The sequence below is a fragment of the Coccinella septempunctata genome, chromosome 2, assembly GCF_907165205.1.
Source record: "Coccinella septempunctata chromosome 2, icCocSept1.1, whole genome shotgun sequence".
Lineage (NCBI taxonomy): Eukaryota > Metazoa > Arthropoda > Insecta > Coleoptera > Coccinellidae > Coccinella > Coccinella septempunctata.
This window is the reverse complement of record NC_058190.1, coordinates 2,816,670-2,838,941: the sequence shown is the minus strand read 5'-3', so window position 1 is coordinate 2,838,941 and position 22,272 is coordinate 2,816,670. Positions and strand designations below refer to the sequence as shown.

General features: G+C 35.6%; 2 protein-coding genes across 6 annotated transcripts in view; one reads left to right on the top strand and one right to left on the bottom strand.

The window, feature by feature from the left end:
* LOC123308282 (potassium/sodium hyperpolarization-activated cyclic nucleotide-gated channel 2) overlaps positions 1-22,272 on the top strand; it is a 364,375-nt gene that overhangs the window by 267,156 nt on the left and 74,947 nt on the right. The gene's annotated exons all lie outside the window — the stretch shown is intronic.
* LOC123308283 (15-hydroxyprostaglandin dehydrogenase [NAD(+)]-like) lies at positions 181-20,901 on the bottom strand. The gene is made up of 5 exons (XM_044890880.1): positions 20,745-20,901; positions 17,149-17,275; positions 16,063-16,169; positions 5,216-5,550; positions 181-375 (listed from the first exon to the last, which is right to left on the bottom strand). Exons 1-5 carry the CDS (start codon positions 20,841-20,843, stop codon positions 243-245), a joined length of 801 nt encoding a protein of 266 aa, XP_044746815.1. The 5' UTR covers positions 20,844-20,901; the 3' UTR covers positions 181-242.

Here is a 22,272-nt window from a genome sequence, read left to right as displayed (position 1 = left end):
TATAATTGTTTCTGTATCGTGATTTCAAAGATTCTTTGATATGAATCATAGATAACAGTGTCCGCTCTAAGCTTTGGTATGAAATGAACATTCAACCAAATGAAAGTCTTGTAAAATCCCAATCATTTTTAATACACGACTACGCTTTCACATTTGATGTCAAACTTTTACTTTTTCAGTAATAAAAATCTCCTGCAGAATACATTGGTGAATCCATTGATGCATCCATCGAAAACATCTGCTTAGTTCTTCCGTAGTGTTAGCCTGTCTGGTATATTCACCTCATAGATGGGTTCTCTACCTTCACAAACCCAAACACTTCCATTTTCTCCATGAGTGATCAAATGGTACATTCCTTTTGCTACGTACTCTGGTCTGAAATATTATAGATGTTATTATGAGAAGTTGAAAATTTTCTCAAATTCAAACTGCTCATTCTACTAAGTAGAAAAAAAAAACAGAACATGGCGCATAAAAAAACTTACGGAATATTTGTTTAGGGGGTTATGACACAATAATTTAATCGAGTTGTACTCTTTTATAATGCTCGTGGAAGGGGTGGTCGCCCCAAGGAAAAAATTGACTGGAAATTTGTGACAATTTATGCACTACATATTGAAAAGACAATAGAGCGGTAGGCACTGTTTCCTGCTAGCCTAAAAAGAGTGGGTCATAAGTAGGGACCTTAGAAATTTCACGCTTTACTCAAAATTAGGCAATTCGTAACTGACTATACTTCATTCAACTTTATTTTAGCAGTCGGTTGGCCATGGAAATTTGACACATTTCACTCTGTATAGTACGAAAATGTGGGGTTATGAAGCTTGTCAAAACATTTTTGGGTTTTAAATCAACGCTATGTTGCCCGTTCTACGTTAAAGTTTCTGTTATTACGTATTTTATCACAATGTCGAATCTCTTCGGAAAATATCTGACGAACATAATTGAAGTTTATACAAACTGATTGGAGGCATACCAAATCCAGTTATTTGCATGGAAAATACAAGAGATCAGTATAATATCATAATATGCACTAGCTTGAGGAGAGTTAATGTTCGTTATCTTCTTTGGCTTACATCATTTGTAGATTTCAAAAATATTAACCCGAAGATGAAATGCATATGATGCAGTGGTTGGCAATGGGTATCTCTCGAAGGAATTAACAGATAATTACAAGAATGTTAAATTTTTCAATAAAAATCATCTTGCATCAATATAAGTAAAAGGAGTTGAAGGAGGTTTCAAGTTATGATGCAACTTCACCGTTGAACAAAAATTTCACATGAATAAACAGTAACAGGGCAACTTGCGCGTATTTGTGGCTATTCATCTTAATACATTGATGTAATTATAATAATTAGGTATTTATTAGTACCTTAAGACATTTACATTGTATAGGACAAGTCAAATGAAAAACAGAAAAATCCATTTTAGGGAAATCATTCTCCGATGACATTTATCGAAAATCCTGTAGTTAACTTCTCGCATTAATTCACTCAAACATAAAATTCTGAAATGCCACCACTTTTTCGGGTCTCCCAATAGAAGGAAATTCTTTGTCATCCTCTTCATTCACAATCTTTCTGATTGTGGAAAAATTCAGCTGAAATATAACTCGTTTAGATTCAGATGAAACATTATATAAATTCTCTTACATTGAATATGTTCGCTACCGTCTGAAGTATTGTGGATTTTATATAATATCAGGGTATAACTATTTGAATGAGCGGACCTGATTTCTAAATAGCACTTCCTGAAACCCTGTCTCTTTTTTCAATCACTTTCGGCATTTTCGAATTTTCGTAATAAAAATTGATATTAGTTGTGGCAACGGCGTTATGACATTAACGACATTTCATGAGTGTCAACCTAACTTCGTTCTAGTTACAAAAACTTGAGAAAATAATTTCATGGCCAACCGACTGCTAAAATAAATTTGAATGAAGTATACATAAATAGCTATTATTTCTCGGTAGGTCCTGATTCATTTATGTAGATGTCTCAAAATCATCACTCCATATAAATGAGATCAACAAGGGTCATGAGGTCAAGACGCTGAATCATTTGGATTTATCTTACGAGTATTATCCAGCGAATAATGTCAGAGAAGGGTCGAACAACCGCTTCTACTTAGAATCTATAACAATTATCAGATTAGAGGCCGATAAATTCAAATCAACCTAATGCTGGCAAATCTAATCCAATTGGTTCTGTTGGGATTTCTAGTAACTAGCTGATATAGTGTGCGGATTACCCGTACTTTTCTGAAATATCGATTGTTTTCCTTTTTATACAAAATGTATTTAAAAGGGAGGCTTAACAGAAGGTAAAACTGGTCAAAATGAAGTGTTTCACCAAAAATCACCTATACAAAACTTTCAAAATGACAAAGTTGAAAAAAAAAAAATTATCGCAAAACAGTGGGAAAAAACCTGATTGGACCATGTAGTTTCGTTTAGGATATTGGCCCGTTCGATATTAACGTGATAATGAAAATAGAAACTTAGGAATGCCGAATTGTTCTCACTATTTTTTAGTAACTTACAAGATTTTATGAAGTGGCTTATTTCGATACCAACTGACAGAAGAGACCTTAGGACACAACTGTGACAAAAAAAAAATATTACTTTAAAATCTCACTAATAAAATTCGTCTAAATTATACACGAATTTTTTCACAATGGGCATCACAATCTTCTTGTTCGAACATTTCAACAATCGTAGTAAAAATGGGATGAAATGAGGAAACATCATAGCAACTAAAATAAGTAGAAGATAAGTAGAAACTTCTACATTTTTTCTTCACCCTAAATTGCAGGATACAACAATTATTATTATCCCAAGTGACTTGATGTCTTCATCAGATGAACCATTCGTTGTTCAGCCATATGTTTAGTTTTTGCGATGCCGGAGTCACCTTCCATAGTCTCGTACTTGAAATTCAATTGAATTTTGACGAATTTCTAAAGGTCTTATCTCAGCCATCTTGGATATTATATATAGACAATTTTAGGTGAAACGACTTATTTTGATGATTTCTACCTTCTGTAAAAAAAATCCTCACCTTTGAGAACACTATGTGAAGACTCATGAAAATATTTTAAGAGTAGATTCTTGGGGTCCAAAGAAACACTTTTTTTTCTTACCATTTTTTCCGAATCGACTCGGTTTAATAGGTATAACCAGTTGAAAAACCACAAAAAATTTTTTTTTATTGGTTCTCACAAACAGTCTTATCGAATGAAATGAATTTCGAGATATAGTTTTCCATTCATTTGATGAATCTTTTTCGAACACAAGATATTACCCACGTCTCCCAGTTTTCTCATTATAACCATTGAAATACCATGAACATACCAAAAATTCAAAGAACCCAACCCTTGAAACTAAGTTGGACGCTATCCAATGAATATTTGAACGTTCTGTAAAATAAAAGTATTTCTTATATTTGCTGAGTACAACTCTGTAAAAGATCTACAGATATGCAGAGTCACAGATTTAGCTAGTTATTCGAAAGGTAATTTTGTTTTTTTCAGGAGTGGCACAGCTCATTATGAAAACTCAAAATGACTTTTTATTTTTATCAGGGCCGAATCGGAAAAAATGGTATAGGAAACAAGTGAAACAGAAATGGCACATCGGTCTGAAAATAATTTAGTGAGAAAGTTCTGTATTGAAAAGCAAAAGATGTAAATTTTTACTTCGAAATTGTTATTAGTTTTCCATGAATGTCTGCCATAGTGGTGAATCTCCTTATACAGGGTGTATGGCACAAGTTTATAGAGAACTTATCAGACTTTTGTTCTGAAAATTTGCATGTTGGGAGTAAGCTGTAAGATCTCTCCCTGAAATTTTGGTTGTTTCTGTTGAAGTAAATGGTGCTCAACTTTGTTTGTTTTAACAGAGATCCGATTGCAGTTCTTATCGTATAGAATAGTGGACAACTCGCGCTTATTGAAATACAAGACATGGATGGGTCAATAATAATATTCTTTATAATATTTTTCTTGTAACAGCATACTTGTTAGGTTTCATATGGTTTTGATCGTAGCTTTCTTAGACCTCTCACCATAGGATATACAGGGTATTTTCAAAGGTGAGGTTTTTTTTTTTTGACAGAAGGTAGAACTCATCAAAATAAGTCGTTTAACCAAAAATTGTCTATATAAATTATAGCCATCGCAAAAAAAGAAACAAAACATAAACATATGGCTGGACAATGATTGGTTCAATACCAAGTTCATCGGATTAGATGCATCACTACGTCACTTTTGAGAGAATCATAATTTAGGATGAAAAAAAATGTAGAAAATCGAGGAAGTTTCTTGAAAGTGCTCATGTTAGTTTGGTGGAAAAAAATTATATGATGTTCCTCCATTTAATCAAATTTTTACGACGATTGTTGGAATGTTCGAACACGAAGGTTGTGATGCCCATTGTTAAAAATTCGTTAATAATTTAGACGAATTTAATTGGTGAGATTTTGAAGTATTACTCTATTTTTTACACTTGTGTCCCAAGTCTCTTCTGTCAGTTGGTATCCAAATAAGCCATTTCATAAAATCGCCTGAGTTACTAAAAAATAATGAGAACAATTCAGCAATCCTAAGTTTTTATTTTCATCACCACGTAAATATCGAACGAGCCAATATCCTAAACGAAACCACATGGTTGATTCAGGAGATAAGTTTTTTCCCACTGCTTTGCGATAATTCAGCTAACAAACGGTCTAGGGATCTATTTCAGTAATCATTTTCAATTTTGTTTTCAACTTTGTCATTCTGAGTTTTGTATAGGTGATTTTTGGTGAAACGCTTCATTTTGACCAGTTCTACCTTCTGTTGAAAAAAGCATCATCTCCAAATACACTCTGTATTTTCAGCATAATTTTGTTCTGATTGATTGTGTTCAATCGAATAGCCTCCAATTAACTGATTCAATTGAATTTCTACGCTCTGGTAGAAAAAAATTTCGGTATCAACGGTACAGGCTTCAGAGGTTTGTAATGATTTCAGGCATAAAGTTTATAGTAGAAAACCCCAGTATGCAAATATTCAGCGTACATTTATTGGAGACACTTCCTTTCACGTGGAGATCTGAGGTTTGAACTTTCAGCCAGACTCATTTTTTCCTTCTAATTCTGCAGAAAAATAGCGAAAAGTGAACATGGAAACCTATTATGTGGTTGAATTTGTTGATTTCTAACATATACTCACTCTTGTTGGGGTAAAGACGCAAGTTGCTCTGCTAGCAGTTTACCCAACCCTTCATAATTGGTCAGAGCGAACAAAGACGCCTCTGTTATAAGAGGAGTATCGGTGACGCCTGGACACATTGTTAAGAATTTCACCCCAGTCTTATCATAGAAATAGGGTTGTCCGAAAGACCTTGTCATTCCCAATACGAAATGTTTGGTTCCGACGTAGACGGGACATCCCGAAAGCTCTTGGAGACCTAGAATTGATGCGATGTTCACCACTATGCCTCCGTTACCCCCACGATGTTTACCCATACGTTCAAGGGCTAAGAGGGAACCAGTTACAACAGCATTCTGTGAAAAAAAAAGAAAGTTACTTTTTTCAAAAAAAGTTATAAATGTAAAACAATTTAGTCATTGCTGCTATTACTCAAATAAGAATTATTATGATGTTAAACACCAATTGGGGATCATAATGTATATACAGGCTGTTCCACAGTAATTGACTCATTAGACTTTTACGAAGAATGGATCATTGAATTTTTCTGAAAATTTGAGTAAATTAGGGTTTACGCTTTTGATCTATTTGACTAAAATATTTTCAATGTTGCCACGTTGCCGCTTCCACGGAAAAATACTACAAGCTTGGTTATTTCAAACGAGACACCCTATTCATTATAATTTTTTCTCTTCTCTATCCCTATCTAAGTATTTTGGTCAAGTACTTTACTATCCCTATTCCTGATATTTTCGGAGATATTAACGGTTTTTCACAAAAAAATGCCAAAATATCATGGATCCAATGAAATAAAAGGCATAGAAAAGGTATTTCAAATTAAAGCGAGCTGAAATTTCAAAAATAAGTCACTGAAATTCTAGGATGAGCTATCTGTGGAAAAAACTTGGTTTGTGGTATACACGGTGTTCCAAAATTCTTCGTCTTATCACTTAATCAATACTTTGAACATATATCTTCGATGTATCACCAAATTTTTGAGGATTTGTATTTTATAAAATTACTCAACGTCCCTTGCTAAACATTGTTCAAAGATCTGGCAAGATATTTTTAAAGGCACATTATATTTATATATATAAGGTTTTCCTGGAGGTAACTTGTACAATATGGGCAAAATTATTGATACCTCAACTACAACTTTTTAAACCAAAGAGAGAGAGGTAAATGAAAGGCACATTTTATAGTCGTCTTTTTTCAAGAAATGCTATAAACTGCATTACTCTTTCTTCTTTTGTTCTCGAATTGAAGGCCAAAATTGCATTATACAGCCACTTTTTTCATAGCAATCCAGTGGCCTACTATGATTTTTTCAAAAGGTTTATTTGCTGAGCTACACCATGAAGTTTTGTATTTTCCTATGAAAACAGTATAGTTGGGGAGCCGAAGAGAGAAATTCGCGATTTACTCGAGCGTGTCAGATTAATATAATGGATACCTTGAATCCTGTAGATTACCTTTACCAAAAATTAGACCTGTATATAGGGGAAATTGTCTAGGACTGTCACAATAGTAAAAAACATACGATCATTGTACATACTCGAGCGTGTCAGATTCAGATAAAATGTGGTTAATTACATGTTCAAAAGTATATATTGTCTTAATCTGACAATTAAAACGCGACGAAAATGTGTGGGAGGGCGCCAAAGTTGCAAAAAAAAAAACGTCACGTGTACATTCTCGAGCGCGGTGACGTTTTTTCTTTTTTTGAAGCTAATGATTCAAGAATAGCGGAAAAAATATAATCTGACAGTTATAGCAAGCCGAAACAATAAAAATTAGCCATAAAGGTCACAAAAATCAGTTTTTTTGAATTATCTCCTTCCCTGGGCTTTAAATCTTTCTCACAATTATTATGAAAGTTGTAAAGCATAACATTTTCTACAAATTTTGTCTCAAGCAATTTTTTGTACGTTCAAACGTTTTTGAGATATATGGCGACTTCTGCAAGGTGTTTAGCGATACATGCTGAAGCGAAAATTCACTCGTTAAAATAGTACATTCTAAGGTTCAGTCACAGACAACACTAAAATTTTCGTGACTAATTTCGAAATTGTCGTCATAGAAATACCTTGTCCTTTTGACAATTGGATGAATGTAGATCAAACTGGGATTCTACATTGACCTTGCCCTTTCGCATGTGTGGCTAAGCTTCTCGCCCTTATCGTATTCTAACTCAAGAATGGTTAAGAGTATGTAAAATTGCTACAGACAAAACTTGTGTAGAATTATATTATCTTCAACTTTCATAATGATAACAAAAACGATTAGAGGTACAGGCAGGAAAATATTCGAAAAAAAAATTTTTTTTATCATCTTCAAAGTGTCAGCTTGGGAAAACCCCCCTGATTAGTGTCAGATTAATGGGTCAATACGTTTACAACACCGAGATTAACCATCTGTATGAAAATCTAACACGCTCGAGTATGTACAAGTAACGATTTTTTTTTACAATTTCAAAGGACCGCTGTGACCTTGCGTCACGTCAAAATTGTCAGTGCCTTGAAAAGTAGCTTCCTCTTGGGTCTAATTAACATATCCTTCAAAAATCTGACACGCTGGAATTTTTTTCTTACCATTTTCAACTCTTCCGTACGGTCAGTCCCACCGCGCGAACTATCAGATAAGCATGAATTCATTATCAGAGACACGTAGGGCATATACACTATCTTAATCTGACACGCTCGAGTATGTACACCTGACGATTTTTTTTACATCTTTGAGACCCTGCAGACGCTTTCCCCACCGCTGAAAGTTTATACATCAGGAAACCTTTTTTCTTTCTACCATCTAATCTTCAAAATCCACTAGGTCTCCACGACGCTCGACTAAATTCCGATTTAGCATCGTCTGCTCCCCAACTAGTAGTTCCACATGACTTACGTCCAATTTCATAATCAAATTTAAAGTCATTTTTAGCTTAATGCTTTCTTAAGTGTCATTTTTAGTAGGGTTAAAGGAAGCTTTACAACTAAAAACTTTTGGTTGGACTATGAAACCGTTAGAAAGAATCGGAAATAAGCCTATTGGATAAAATCATAGAACGTCACTGGATTGCTATCTAAAAATTGTCTCCATAATGTTTTCATTTCAACATCCTAGCTCAAACAGAAGCAGAGATAATGACCAAAGTTAAAATCGCCCAAATTTTAATTTTGGCCTATAACTCGAAAACAAAAGAAGATTGAGTAATGCAGTTGATGGCATTATTAGTTTCTCGAAAAAAGACGCCATGCATGGCACATTCATTTTTCTCTATCTCGTTGGGTTAAAAAGTTGTAATTCAGGTATCACCAATTTTGCCCATCCTGTACAAGAAGTAACTGAAGCTGCAGTTTTCCAACGGAAGTTCATCTTCATTTTATGGGCAAAATGCGCTCCAGAAGTTGCCTCATTTATACAACAAACATGTTATACAGGGTGGCCATTTGAAAACGAAACAGACGAGATTACAGACAAAATAAATTTTTTCGATAGAAATGCTCGGACAGGTCGATTTCTGTTTCGAGGGGAACAACTTGAGATGTAGGTTACTGACGCATAGCGCTTCAACCCTTGCTACTACAACCCTCACCCCCAATTTTTGAATAGGGAAGATGGGGTAAGTGATACCTCATTCGAAAGGTATTTTTATACTGATTTCAACACAGTAATTGTTTTTTCATTTTATGCATTAGTTCTTGAAATATTCTTAACTAAGTATTTGAAAATGAAGTGGTGTTTTCATAGCACTCGTAGTATTTTTTTGTGAAAAATCGACATTTTGAGCTTCAACAAAACCATGACTGTGGCTTCCTTCCACCAATCCAATGACATAGAAATCTTTAATCAAGATGTCGAACAAACAAAGCGTATTGCGAAGGAGCTAAATACTTAGTTAAGAATATTTCGAGAACTACTGCATAAAATGAAAAAACAATTACTGTGCTGAAATCAGTATAAAAATACCTTTCAAATGAGGTGTCACTCACCCCATCTTCCCTATTCAAAAATTGGGGGTGAGGGTTGTAGTAGCAAGGGTTGAAGCGCTATGCGTCCGTAACCTACATTTAAGTTGTCCCCCTCGAAACAGAAATCGACCTGTCCGAGCATTTCTATCGAAAAAATTTATTTCGTCTGTAATCTCGTCTGTTTCGTTTTCAAATGGCCACCCTGTATATGTGGGACGAATAATGAATGATTTTATTAGTCCCTGCATATCAATTCTGGGACGTTCTGCTGACAGTACGAATAAATATAGTCCTAATAATTGATACCCCTGTAGGCTATGCAACGCGAAATCCTGTCCAAATATGTTTTTCGAACGGACGCTGCCGGCGGCGGCTTTGCGAGACCCGAGACTGAATTATTCTAAGCGGCAATTTTCCGAGCTCTCGTTTCACCTGGAAATTCGTTCAATTTGTTCGAAGTAATTTAACAGGAACGTAGCCACGAGCCGCACCGATCTGTTCCTGCCCTCCGAACGTTTCCGTGTCGAGGTCATCTGGAAGGTATGAGGCAGCTTTCGAACGGTTATGGACAATCATCCGTCGGAAAAACAGGATTTATTTCTATCCGGAAATATAGACGGGGACTGTTCGAGTGAAATGCATCAAACGGCTGAATTGCAATTTTTATATCTCAGGGTGGTTTTATTGCACTGCAACCTTGAGGTTTATTGTGCCTCGCCATAACGTAGTCTATAACGTTCGCCCTCCAGTTCTGGAGCTCTAATGAACTTCAGTATCTGGAATGGCTTCAAGGAGGTTACTTCCTCATTTTCACAACTTTCTGGTCCAATGAATTTCTTGCATTGTCCAGCATTGGCGAGGAATTAAGTCACGTGGGTATCTGATTATGGACTTTGATCCTCTTCCTTATAGAGTCTTCATGCACTCATCGTTTTCTGCTAGACACATCCTCATAGAGTGCCATAGAACCACTGAAACATTCTGAAAGGAGTTTTGAGTCCTTTTTTGGCAGGTGTTGTAACGTGGTTACCTCGGAGAAAACTAATCTCGAGCGCCAGCTATTCTTTTCACTAGGAAGAATAGCAAACCTACCAGAGTAGCTGCTAGTCGGAGACAGAGTTCGCTGTTATCTAGGGTGGTAGCGATAACGAAGTAGTCAAAATCAAATTATGTACCAGTTTATTCACACCTTCGGAAACTGATTATATAAACAACGGAAATATGTGTAGGTAAGAAATATGAGCGAATCTATCAGCGAGCACTTTATAAGGTTTATACCGGGTGCAGTGAAAAATCAAAGGTTGTTCAATAAAATGCGCCAACCAGAACTGACGAAATGAATACTAAGGATGACCTCGCGAAGTGGAATGACTTGCTATACGGTATCGGGATGTAATTAATTGTATTTCTCCAATAAAAAGAAACACAACCAGGGCGGATCTATTCGAGACTTTTATTCGCTACCCCAAGGGCTAACCGTCCATGAGTGATAGCGAAGAAAAGGTCTATTTTTAGCGCAACTACGGGATTTCACTGACGACGAGCGGTATCTCTTATTCTCTACCCCAAGGGCTTACGCGCCATGACTGATAGAAAAGAAGAGATTTCGTATTCAACACTTATGACGCGGAGTTCCTTCAGTACCCCAAGGGCTTACGCGCCATGACTGATAGCGAAGGGAAAAGTCAGACTCGCGAAACAGGGTAAACTACGATAAAATATAACAGAAAGCGATACAGTACAGCAGTGTCAAAGAAGTAACCGGTGTAGATCTAATTAATAAACTGAACGGTAAAGACGGGGACCTACCTCCTTTATTTCAGGCACTCGGGGAAAACAAACGAAAACTAAAAATTAATTCCTAAGAGCACTAATACTCGCAACACAAAATTATTTATAAATTTGTTGAACGGCTTGTCGTGCACACAATTAAAGTCGAATCGCATAAAAGTACGGTGCGTAAACTAACTAAATAGACTGAAGTAAAAGAGCAGAAAAAAAGTCAAAAGTGACCGTCGTGGGGGAAAATCTGCTTTTATAGGCAAATCCCCCCACACGTTAAAATCTGAAAATTCCAGAATGCGACAAGAGTGAAAAACGTCGTCAGCTCCGGTTTATCGCATATCAACATCAGAAAAACGTCGAAATCTTCAACGGCATGCCAGAAAAACAACGTTAAACACAGTTAAACGGTTTTTTACATTTACTCTGCCTACCGGAATGAATGTACTGAATATTTAAGAATTGAAATATTTTCAAAGGCGGAAATATGAAATGAAAGGAATGCACTAAAATGAACTCCAATTTTTCCTCAGAAAACTGGAGATCATTACAGTGTATATTGGTCTCTTCATTCTCGAGTGACCAGGAGCCCAGCCTTCGCTGACCTTGCCTCCCCAATGTCCTGAACTGAGGTCTAGTGACCCATTGTTCATCCACTTGTAGATGAAGAGACTCAAACCCTGAGACAGAGAGGAGTACCTTTCGAATAGAACTCGTGGGTGTTATATTTCCTAGGTTAACTCTTCATGGCTGCTGCAGATGAACAGAATATGTTCAACAGTTTCATCAATGCTCCTGCACCAGCGGCACAGGGAACAGCCTGTCAGTTATATATATATATAAGCCGGTTTATAACGTCTTACGACGTTGTCCGACGCCTAATTTCTATCGGTGTCGCAATCCGCAATCTTCTGGTGTTAATTGTCTGGCACTCATTGATTTTTCGATGGCCTTCTGCCATTCTAGTTTAGGTCTTCCTCTCTTTCGTCGACCCTGTGGCTGCCATTCCAGAACTTGTTTAGGAAGACGATTATCTTGCATCCCCTTAACATGACCGAACCATGTGAGCTGTTTCACCTCTATGTCTTGCCAAGTGGTCCCCACAATTCCCATTCTCGTCTTCACTTCTTCATTCCTTATCCGGTCTCTTCTGGAAATTCTGAGCGATCTTCTTATCGTGTCCATCTCGACAGCTTCTATTCTCGATTTCAACTTTTCTGGAATTCTCTAGGTTTCAGAACCATATATGAGTGAAGATTGGATCATGGTCTCGTAAATTTGAAACTTTCTACTTTTGGTTATTTCTCCATTCCATAGCACACTGTTGAGACATCCTATCATTTTTTTGCGGAAGTTATTCTATTTTCAATCTCTCCTATGTCTGTTCCGCTCTCGTCGAATCGTACTCCCGAATAGACATAGTCCCGACAGCCAGATATGCGATGCCCGTTTTCAAGATCCAGAAAACCAGGCGGACCACCTATTCTCAAGTACTTCGTCTTCTCCAGGTTGACTGTTAAGCCCCATTCATTGTACTCCTCCACAAGTTTACGTATCATATACTTCATATCCTCTTGGTCTCCAGCAAGAATCGCCTCATCGTCTGCAAATTGTAGGGTATAAATATAATTATCCTTCAGTTCTATCCCCATCCCTCGTATCTTTCTTTTCCATCTTTTCAGGCAGGCTGCCACATAAATTTTAAAAAGAGTTGGTGAAATGCAGCAGCCTTGTCTCAATCCCTTTGTTACTGCGAACTCCTTTTTTAGAAATTTTCCTACCTTGTTGTAGTGTTTAAGGATTTGCCATAGTCTAGATAACGGGACAGTGTCATAGGCCTTCTGAAGATCTACAAAAGTGATATGGGTTTCCATGTTTCTTGCACTTCTCTTTTCTATCACTTGTTTGAGGCAGAATACATTGTCCGTACAGGATCGTCCGGCTCTGAAGCCACTCTGTTCTTCCTCTTCGGATTCCTCATACTCCTCCTCAATAAGGTCTCTCAAAATTTTACCATATAGTCTACTCATGAGACTGGTGACTTATATGCCCCTATAGTTACTGCATATTTTTTTGTCGCCTTTTTTGTGTATAGGAGTGATATAAGCCTCTTTCCAAGTTTGGGGAGCCGGATGTCCATTTATACATTGGTCTATAATGTAGGTTATATGTTTTATGAGCTTATCACTGCCAAACTTGAGCATTTCTGCGTGGATTCCCGCCTGTCAGTTCCATTTCATTTAAGTGTTTATTAAACAGATGGCCAGTTATTGCTCCAGTAACCAGAATCAGCTGTTTCCTCTCAAGTGAGAGGAGTTTTTTGACCTCAGGTACAGAGGACGGTCTCTCAATGATAAGCCTCAACTGCCAGAGACCACTTCTCGTACTCTATTCAGAGGAAAATTTTCTGTCTAGCCAAAGAAGTTCTTGACAGATGACAGATGGGAAGCGCTGGTTCTGGACCAACAAAAGCTGAGCGGGCTCCCCGCTTAGCAAGAATGTCTGCCTTCTCGTTTTTGATATCAATTTATGGCAAGGTGTTTTCGAATATGATGATATATGGCTGTCTGTGAGAAAATCACCGCAAATTAGGTATGCCATCTGTTAAAAACGCGAGATATCCGGGGTAAAGTAAGAGAGAGTTTACGCGCAACACCACTTGTTAGATGAGGATGGCGAATGTACGCCATGTGAGTATTCAAAGCCATTGCGCATGCGTCGATAAATAGGGTTCTTAGTCGGCCGGTTAAGCAATAGTAGGAATGACTTTACATCTACTCCAAAATTATAATTACGTAGCGAATATTATGGAAAGAAACTTAAATTAATAGGAGATTTATTTTATGATGAAAAATATTTTATTGATCAAGTAAAAATGAAAATAGCGTATTTATGAAGTCGATAATTTTGGTGACTTCTTATTTCTTACAAAATGAAATACTATATACGCATACCATATTTAAAGAATAGTTTTTATTACATATTATTAATTAGTCATTGAATTTCAAGAATGGATATCAGCTTCTTCAAAATCAGTCTCTTAAATTGTCATTGTTTAAGAAAAGCTTTCTTATGTTTCAATATGAATTTATTTGAACCTATTTATAAATGACGTTCTTATTAGAATCTATTTGAGACATTGTGTCCGACGAAGTGTTAATACATAAATAATAACAACAGCGTTTGTACAACGAGATCTAATACGTGGTTATTATAATATAAGAATAATAAATAAATAAATAATAATAAGCTGCACTGTTGAGTACTCTAACTCTCTCTTACCTTATTCCGGATATCTCATGTTTTTAATCTGTTGAAAAATTTATTTTCGGCTATAATTTCACATCCAGCCATATATCATTATATTAAAAAAAAAATTATCTATTAAATGATATCACAAATATCCGTATACAGGGTGGGCCAAATTGGCGATACCTGAACATCAACTTTTTTACCCAACGAGATAGAGGAAAATGAATGTGCCATTCATATCTTTTTTCGAGAAGCTATTAATGCCATCAACTGGCATTATTCTTGTGTTTTCGAGTTATAACCCAAAATTGAAATTGGGCGATTTCAACTTTGGTTATTACCTCCGTTTCAGTTTGTGCCAGGATGTTGAAATAAAAACATTATACGGACACTTTTTTGATAGCAATCCAGTGGCGTACTATGATTTTTTCCAACACATATATTTGCTGAGGTATAACATGAAGTTGTATTTTTTTTCTTAAAGAAACAGTCCTTTAAAATGACCGAGAAAGAATCGCCATAATTTCCTGTTTCAGAAATATATCATACATCATACATCACCCTCAGATTCGTTCAGATATTATGAAAAATATAGTTTGTATGTGAATTTTTAATGATTGAGTAGGCTGAACGACAGAATAATATGTCTCTACGCATAGTTTAATTATTATTTTGAGTTTGAATACTTTATTCAATCCTCCATGGTTTGATCTGTATTTATAATTCAGCTTACATAATACTTTTCATTTTTAATTTAACATGAATACAAACTGTATTTTCCATAATAACTGAACCAATCTTTCTCTGAACGTAGCTTTTGAAAGAACATTGCTGAATTATTTGACAATTTCTTGAAATACCTAACATTCGGTAACATTACGTTCGGGGTAAAGATGTATAATGCAACACATGCTACCCGATTATCCTTATGCGCCAAAATAAAACATTTGAACATATCATATGGACGATTGAATCAAGTATTCAAACGCAAAATAATAATTAAACCATGCGAAGAGACATATTATTCTGTGATTAAAATTCACATTGAAACTATATTTTTTTCATAATATTTGAACGAATCTGAGGGCAACGTATGATGCATAATATATTTCTGAAACTGGAAAAAATGGCGATTTTACCTAGTTCATTTTTAACGACTGTTTCCATAAGAGAAAACACAACTTTATGTTATAGCTCACCAAATAAACCCGTTGGAAAAAATCATAGTACGCCACTGGATAACTATAAAAAAATAAATAAAATAAAATAAATAAATAAATAAATCAAACATCACTTGCGGCCACTTTTGACAGGCTGCGGTGTTTTTAGTATATTCTCCTATCCATAAACGTATGTAAAAATGTGTGTTTGACTCACTACGTAAAGAACGTAGTGATTTTGTAGCGGTATATTAGACTAAAAACGACCAGACTACGAGACTTGCACGAGGCTCTGGCACGAAACTCGAGACAAGACGAGACTAGAACCCAAAAGACGAGACGAGGCCAAAGAACGAAATCAAAATGGAATGGAACTGAATGCAAAGCAGTCCTGAAAAGTGAACCTAACAAGAAAAATTAGGATTTGATTAGTGATTTTCATTACTCTATCCATTATAAAGTATTTCAAGATGAATTCTGTAGGTTTCCCCAGAATATATCATCACTATACCAATCGTTCAATTTGTATTCAATACAAAGAGATGGATTATAATCCCAAACAACAGACAATCGGATACAATGGAACTCTTCTCCTCAGCAGCATCTCCTGTTTTCCAATATTCTCCCTTGCATTGCAACCGCAGCTATTCAGTGTATGAACCCTATGTGACGATCTACGTGAAATAAATAACTACATACTAATACTCACACAATTGATCGCAATTTGCAATTCCCATGATCCATCTTTCATGACACCGGCATTATTTATGACGATATCCAGTGTTTTCCAGACATTGAATGCTGTATCGAAGGCACCTGAAAAAAAATTATCAACAAATAATCTCGTTGTAATGTGGAACTAGGTGATCGATTATAAAAAGAACGTATAGACGTATGCTACAGTCTACAGGGAGTGATTGTAACGTTGCAGATGGAGCCAATTTTGAAATTCTACTTTGATGTGTTATTACCATTTATCTTCATAAATGTTAGCAAATGTTAATTTTGACCCCCTTTATAATATAATGAAAATGTCCGATGATGAATGTCAAAGGAAGAATAAGAGTATAGAACCCATGCTCTGTGCACCCTGTGCTTCTATGTAACCTGCTTTCTCTATGCATAGGTCAAAGGGAGAATTACCCGAACTTCCTTGCCCGGTGGTACGCTTTTTACCTGATCCTTTGTTAGAGCACCACCACGTGCGAGATAACTGTCCGCCATTTTACTTTGTAAATAAAAGCTTTCGCCCACGATACAACTTGCGTTTTTATTTCTTACATAAATGATGTGTGATTGTTATTCATGCATACAACGTCAATGTCAAGAGCAGAAACATTCTCAAGAATATTCTGATTACTCGTCCTACTCAATGGTGGTAAACAGATCAGAAAATGTTTGTGACTTGGTGAAAAAGTAAAAACCCCCAGGTAGATTACAGTAAACACAAAATCACTTACTCCCTTCAACATAAAAAAAAGCTATACAAGTTTGAATGATAACGTTTGTTCTTTGTCGCAAATTCAGGGTTAGGATATATGAAACTAATCCCTTTCCTAAGCAGATCCTTTGAGGAAAAAAACATGACTATAATGGAATTGGTCATGGCAATTTTCATTGAAATTATGAATAGTGTAGACATGTTGGAATTGAAAATAAGGAGTATCTATTTTGGATTGATTTGAAGATAAGATGAACAAGAATTTCATCAGATGTAAACCGATAGACTTTCGTGAAGATCTCGAGTCAAACTATAAGCTCACAATACAGGATACTGAAAGAAAGAAGTTCTTACTCTTCAATTCATTCTCCTTAGTGACGTCTGCTCGGCAAAAATGAGCCACTTTTTTCCCATACCGATCGTTCAGACTTTGAGCTGCTTCTGGTCCTTTTTTCGAATCGGAATCGATTATTGTTACCCCCTATAAGAAAGAATAATGGATGTGATTTTATATATCACACAAATAATACTCGCACACATACATGAAAGGAGAACCACGAGAGGTTATAACGTGTATTCAAAAAAATTTATCATCAAGTAGGCTGCATGTCACTTTGATAATCTGAAGGTTCGAATTGATGTATTTTTCCAAAGTGAGGAAACCTTGAAAAAATTTCTACAAAAGTTTTTTTTATCTCCCTATTAAGGGGCTTCACCTACTGTGTCTTTATATGTTATTTTTTCCTTATTTTTCCTTATGATTATTATAGGAATAAGGAGCTGTTAATGTTATTGTATTGTTAAATTGTGAGCACTGTTTTGGGTGTTGGGTTACCTGTTAGTTTTCCTTATGAATAAATAAATAAAATCTATATACAGGCCGATGAGTCGATCCTAAAGAATATTTGTGAGAGCAGCTTTGAATTCTGCAGCTGTGTGTGCTCTATTGAAACCGAGATTGACCATTTATATATAAAACCAGACTTCATCAGAAAAAACAATGGTGATCAATAAATTGATTCATTGATGAGAAATCACTGGCAGAAAGCCATCCTACGAGGATAGTCATAGTTTGAAAGGGAGTTACATTTCACAGCGACTTTTAGGTATATTGTGCCCCTATCAAAGATGGTCTACGGTGGTCGACAAATTCTTCAATTGTCTGATGAAACGTTAATCTGTATGGTCTTTCTTCAAAATTGTGTGGCATCTACGAACAGAGACTAGAGCCAGTTGAGATAAAACCCAAACGGAGGTTCGTGGAGCTTCATTTTTAACTGTATTGACTGAATTCAAAGCTTCTGTCAGTAAAAGAAATCAATTCAGATATTAAATTATTATAAATATCAACAAATATTACGATCTTAACCACCAAAGTATCAGCAGAGAAACCATGGCGTCAAGGAAGAGTAGACGCTGACCATAGTTTTGGTCTCATTTGACGTCAGAGTAATACAACTACCACAAGCTATATTCCTACACGGTACCAACTACTAGAATTGAATAAAAGGTTCATCAGTTCGTTTAATTTTTGTCGAGATAGGAGAGCATCTACTCTTCCTCAACGAAATGGTTTTTTTTATTGATATTTTAAGTAATGATGGTTGGATACATTTAGAATAAAACATTTGTTGATTTTTATTTTTATATCCATGGATGTTGCAATGTAGTTTCCCAGGATGTATCGAATGCCAGTCATTCTTGAGAAGGGAAATAGAAAACTTCGAGGCTTCGAGTATAAAACAAGGTTCCTTGTTATTGAGGGTGTAAGCGGTCTATCGAAAGTCAAAATACGAGTTCACAAATTTATTCAATGTTTTGATATAATGATACAATAGTCCGTTCCTATTACACAGTTCCAAAAACCCCGATTTAGAGGGATATAATTAGGTAGTATCAGTCAAGTGAAAATTACAGTATAATAGGTCGAATTAGCAGACAGTCTACTCCTACACAACTAAAAGATTTTCTCGGTATGATATACAGATAGCAATGAGAAGGTGGTGATTCTGCAGATTGAATTGAACTTGAAGAAAAGGAGATCCGATCTCGATTTCATCCCGGATGTTATAGATTCGTTTGCCAGCCAGAACCAAGAGTATCACTTAGTGGACAAGACAATGGAGTTGGAACTCAGCCTTAAGAATTACAGATTCGAAGGTCGGAAAACAAGGGACAGCAGTGAGAGACGGTTCTCCCCTCCATTTTCTGCGTTCAACGGCCTTCGCACCAGCCAAGTATCGTACTCACACCAGGGACAGAGCTCAGACAGAACGGGCTTTCGCATCAGCTAACAATGCTTAAAATAGGAAGAGAAGAACTAGGACAGGTGAATTGAAGCTGAAGTTTTGAGTTAACAGTACAGTACATCGTTTTTCAGTACTAAAAAATGTATAAAATCGGTTTGGAATGCTAACTTTAGGGTTGTCATTGATGTATGAACTTTGAATTGGAATAAAAAATTATTCTAAATGAAACTGAGAAGGAAAAAATTCGATGAAGGTGAACTTTCGTTACAAAAAATATAATTTATTATTGCAATTTAACATTTCTGAATTAATTTCGTTCAATATTTACATGTGTCAATTTATGAAGGATTTATCCACTTGAATTGAATTTTTTACGACCTACTAATAACAGAAAGTGCAGAATCCTCAAATTGAACTGTCCGTTCATCGAGTAGAATTGTGCTAGTTCCTAAAAATACCAAAACTTCAAAGAACCCTTATCTAGAAACTGAATTGTAAGCAATCTAATGAATATTCGAACGTTTTGTAAAATGAAAACATCCATATTTTATCGTATAATGCGCCGTTTTCGAGAATAATTTGATGTTCAAAAAATAAAAAGTATCTGTGAAATATAAAAAATTGTGTACTTTGACTGAATACAACTCTCTTTAGATGTGTAGTGTCACAGATTTAGCAAGTTATTCTGAAGGCACAGCTCATTATGAAAAAAATTGAAATGGCTTTATCTATTTATCAGGGCGGAATCGGAAAAAATTTTACAGAAAAAAGTGTTTCTTTTCACCTAAATAATCTACAGTCAAAATATTTGTACTCGCCCTGTTCATTAGCATCCCGAGAATACTGATTTGCTGACAATTTCCACTTTAAGCCATATCTAAGGTCAAAATTCCATGTTTCCTGAGTTAATGGGATTCTCACGAACAAAATGGTGGAATAAAAAATATATTTTTTCATCAGTTCAGTCGATTTTACGTAAAGAGAAAAAGGAGTGGTAACCTGAGTAAAACCTATACCTTGAATGAAAACTTTCAGAGTTCTTAAGGAGGAACTTGAAATAAGGCAGCAATGGGGGCTACCGTTTTTTTGCTCACCAGTTGGCGCCTTTGTAGAGTGAGGTCCTGAACATAGACAAAATAATGCAAGATTTTTGGGAACTTGTCATTTCACAGATCATAATATTGGAGAAACTGAATATATAAATATTTGGTTACTAATCAATATCTTGTTCGTCATGTGTGTAAGTCCCTTTCTCACAATGATTTGGCTTCACTTCTTTCAAAGCATTAAACACGTAATATCAATAAAAGTATTATAGATATATGGAGACCAAAAACTTAATATTAATCATATAGTTGAGTCTATGATTTGGACCGCACGCTACACTAGCACATCTAGCGGCGAATTCACACGCGGTAGCCCTTATTGCCAACTTCTTGATCAATCTGTCACATTACAAAAAATTTGGGTACTTTGGCTGAGTACAATCCTGTTTGAAGATCCGCAGATTTAGCTTAGTTATTCTGAAGGTAATTTCGTTTTTCTATTGGTGGCACAGCTCATTATGAAAATTTTAAAGGGCCGAATCGGAAAAATGGTAAAGAAAAAAAGTACTTCTTCTGAACTCAACCTCCAGAATCTACTGTTGAAATATTTGTACGAGTCAAAGACTCACCCTATATAGATCGAAAAAAAAATTACCTTCAATCCGTGTCTGAGCAACGCGATAGCATACTCGAAACCAATTCCACTAGCAGCACCGGTTATCAAAGCGATTTTTCCCTCAACACTGTACCCCATGATGACACTCTCGAAATGAACTGGAAAATCGAGTTACTCTCCGTTCATCCCTCATTTATATCCATTTAGTTGAGCTTGATTCGCATTCGCGATAATAGTATTTGAAGGTTATTCGATACAATAACATAATTAAAAGATTCATTACGGGCCATCTGCTGAATGATTAATCTTAATTAAACCGCATTGTTGTTTACCTGCTTTTAGGGATAATATGCGGTATCAGAACGAATGAAAATATAACCAATTCGTTATCAGTTTATATCGACGTTAAATTAATCAAGCAATCATATAAATAATCGTCTTCTGTCGCATAATTTGTTTATTGTGGATTACAGGTAGGGTTGTTGAACCTGAACCTGCAAATACTCACGCGTATTGAATCGCCAATCCAGGATTAATGGGACTAATGTTGGTATTCTGCTTCCATCTGTAAGACAATCTGTAACTTTTCATAAGCCTACAGGAAAATTGCAATTCTTGACGTTTTTAGTGATCTGTAGCTTACAGGAATCCGTAACTATTTACGATAAGTAGTTCAAAAGTAACACTGTAAAGAAGATAATTACAGAAACATTTCCAGAAGTGCATTATTTACGAATCTGTGAATCGGAAACTGACAGATCTATCATACCAAAGAGTAACAACTCTTTGATCTGTTACTTCTTTGATTTGTTACTTCTTTGATCTGTTACTTCTTTGATCTGTTACTTCTTTGATATGTTTTTTCTTTGATCTGTTACTCTTTGATCGTACGCTACAGATTTGTAACTTACAGATGAAAAGCAGAATACAACCATAAATTCGGATATGGGTTCAGTACCTCAGAGTAAGACGAAAATTTTCTATTGAGTCATGCACAGAAAAGCTCCGTTGAAGAGTTATGTTGTTTTAAAGATCACGACTTGGTCATACGTAGTCTTTGTTGTTATTTTTTTTAATAACATTCTAAATTCTAGTAATTTGCAGGCCGAGTTCCGAAAAGCGAAAGTCATAGAAATTTTAAAACGTGGAAAGGATTCTTCTGATCCTAGTAGTTCTGGATCCATTAGTCGATTGATTGTTCGTTTCGGAATTTTAGAGAGGCTTATTCTTTTTAAGATTGAATCGATTCTGGAAGACGCTATCTAAAATTGTCAAGAGGGTTTTATAATAATAAAACTATTGGATCAGGTTTCGATGATGAAAACAGGAACAGCATTTGTGGATATATTTTTTGGATATTTGAACCAATTTATGCCAAAATTTCATAAATTTTCTGATCTCTGAGTTGAATGTTTGAGACAGCTCGTGGAAACTGAAGAAACGAGAATTAAAATTTTCTGTGCATTTAATTTTCTTCCCTGTTGTTTTAAGCAAGAAGTTTCCATATTATTATTCTCAAAAAATATTTTTTTGTGAGAAATTCTTCATTCTTCCATTCTTTTGTGAA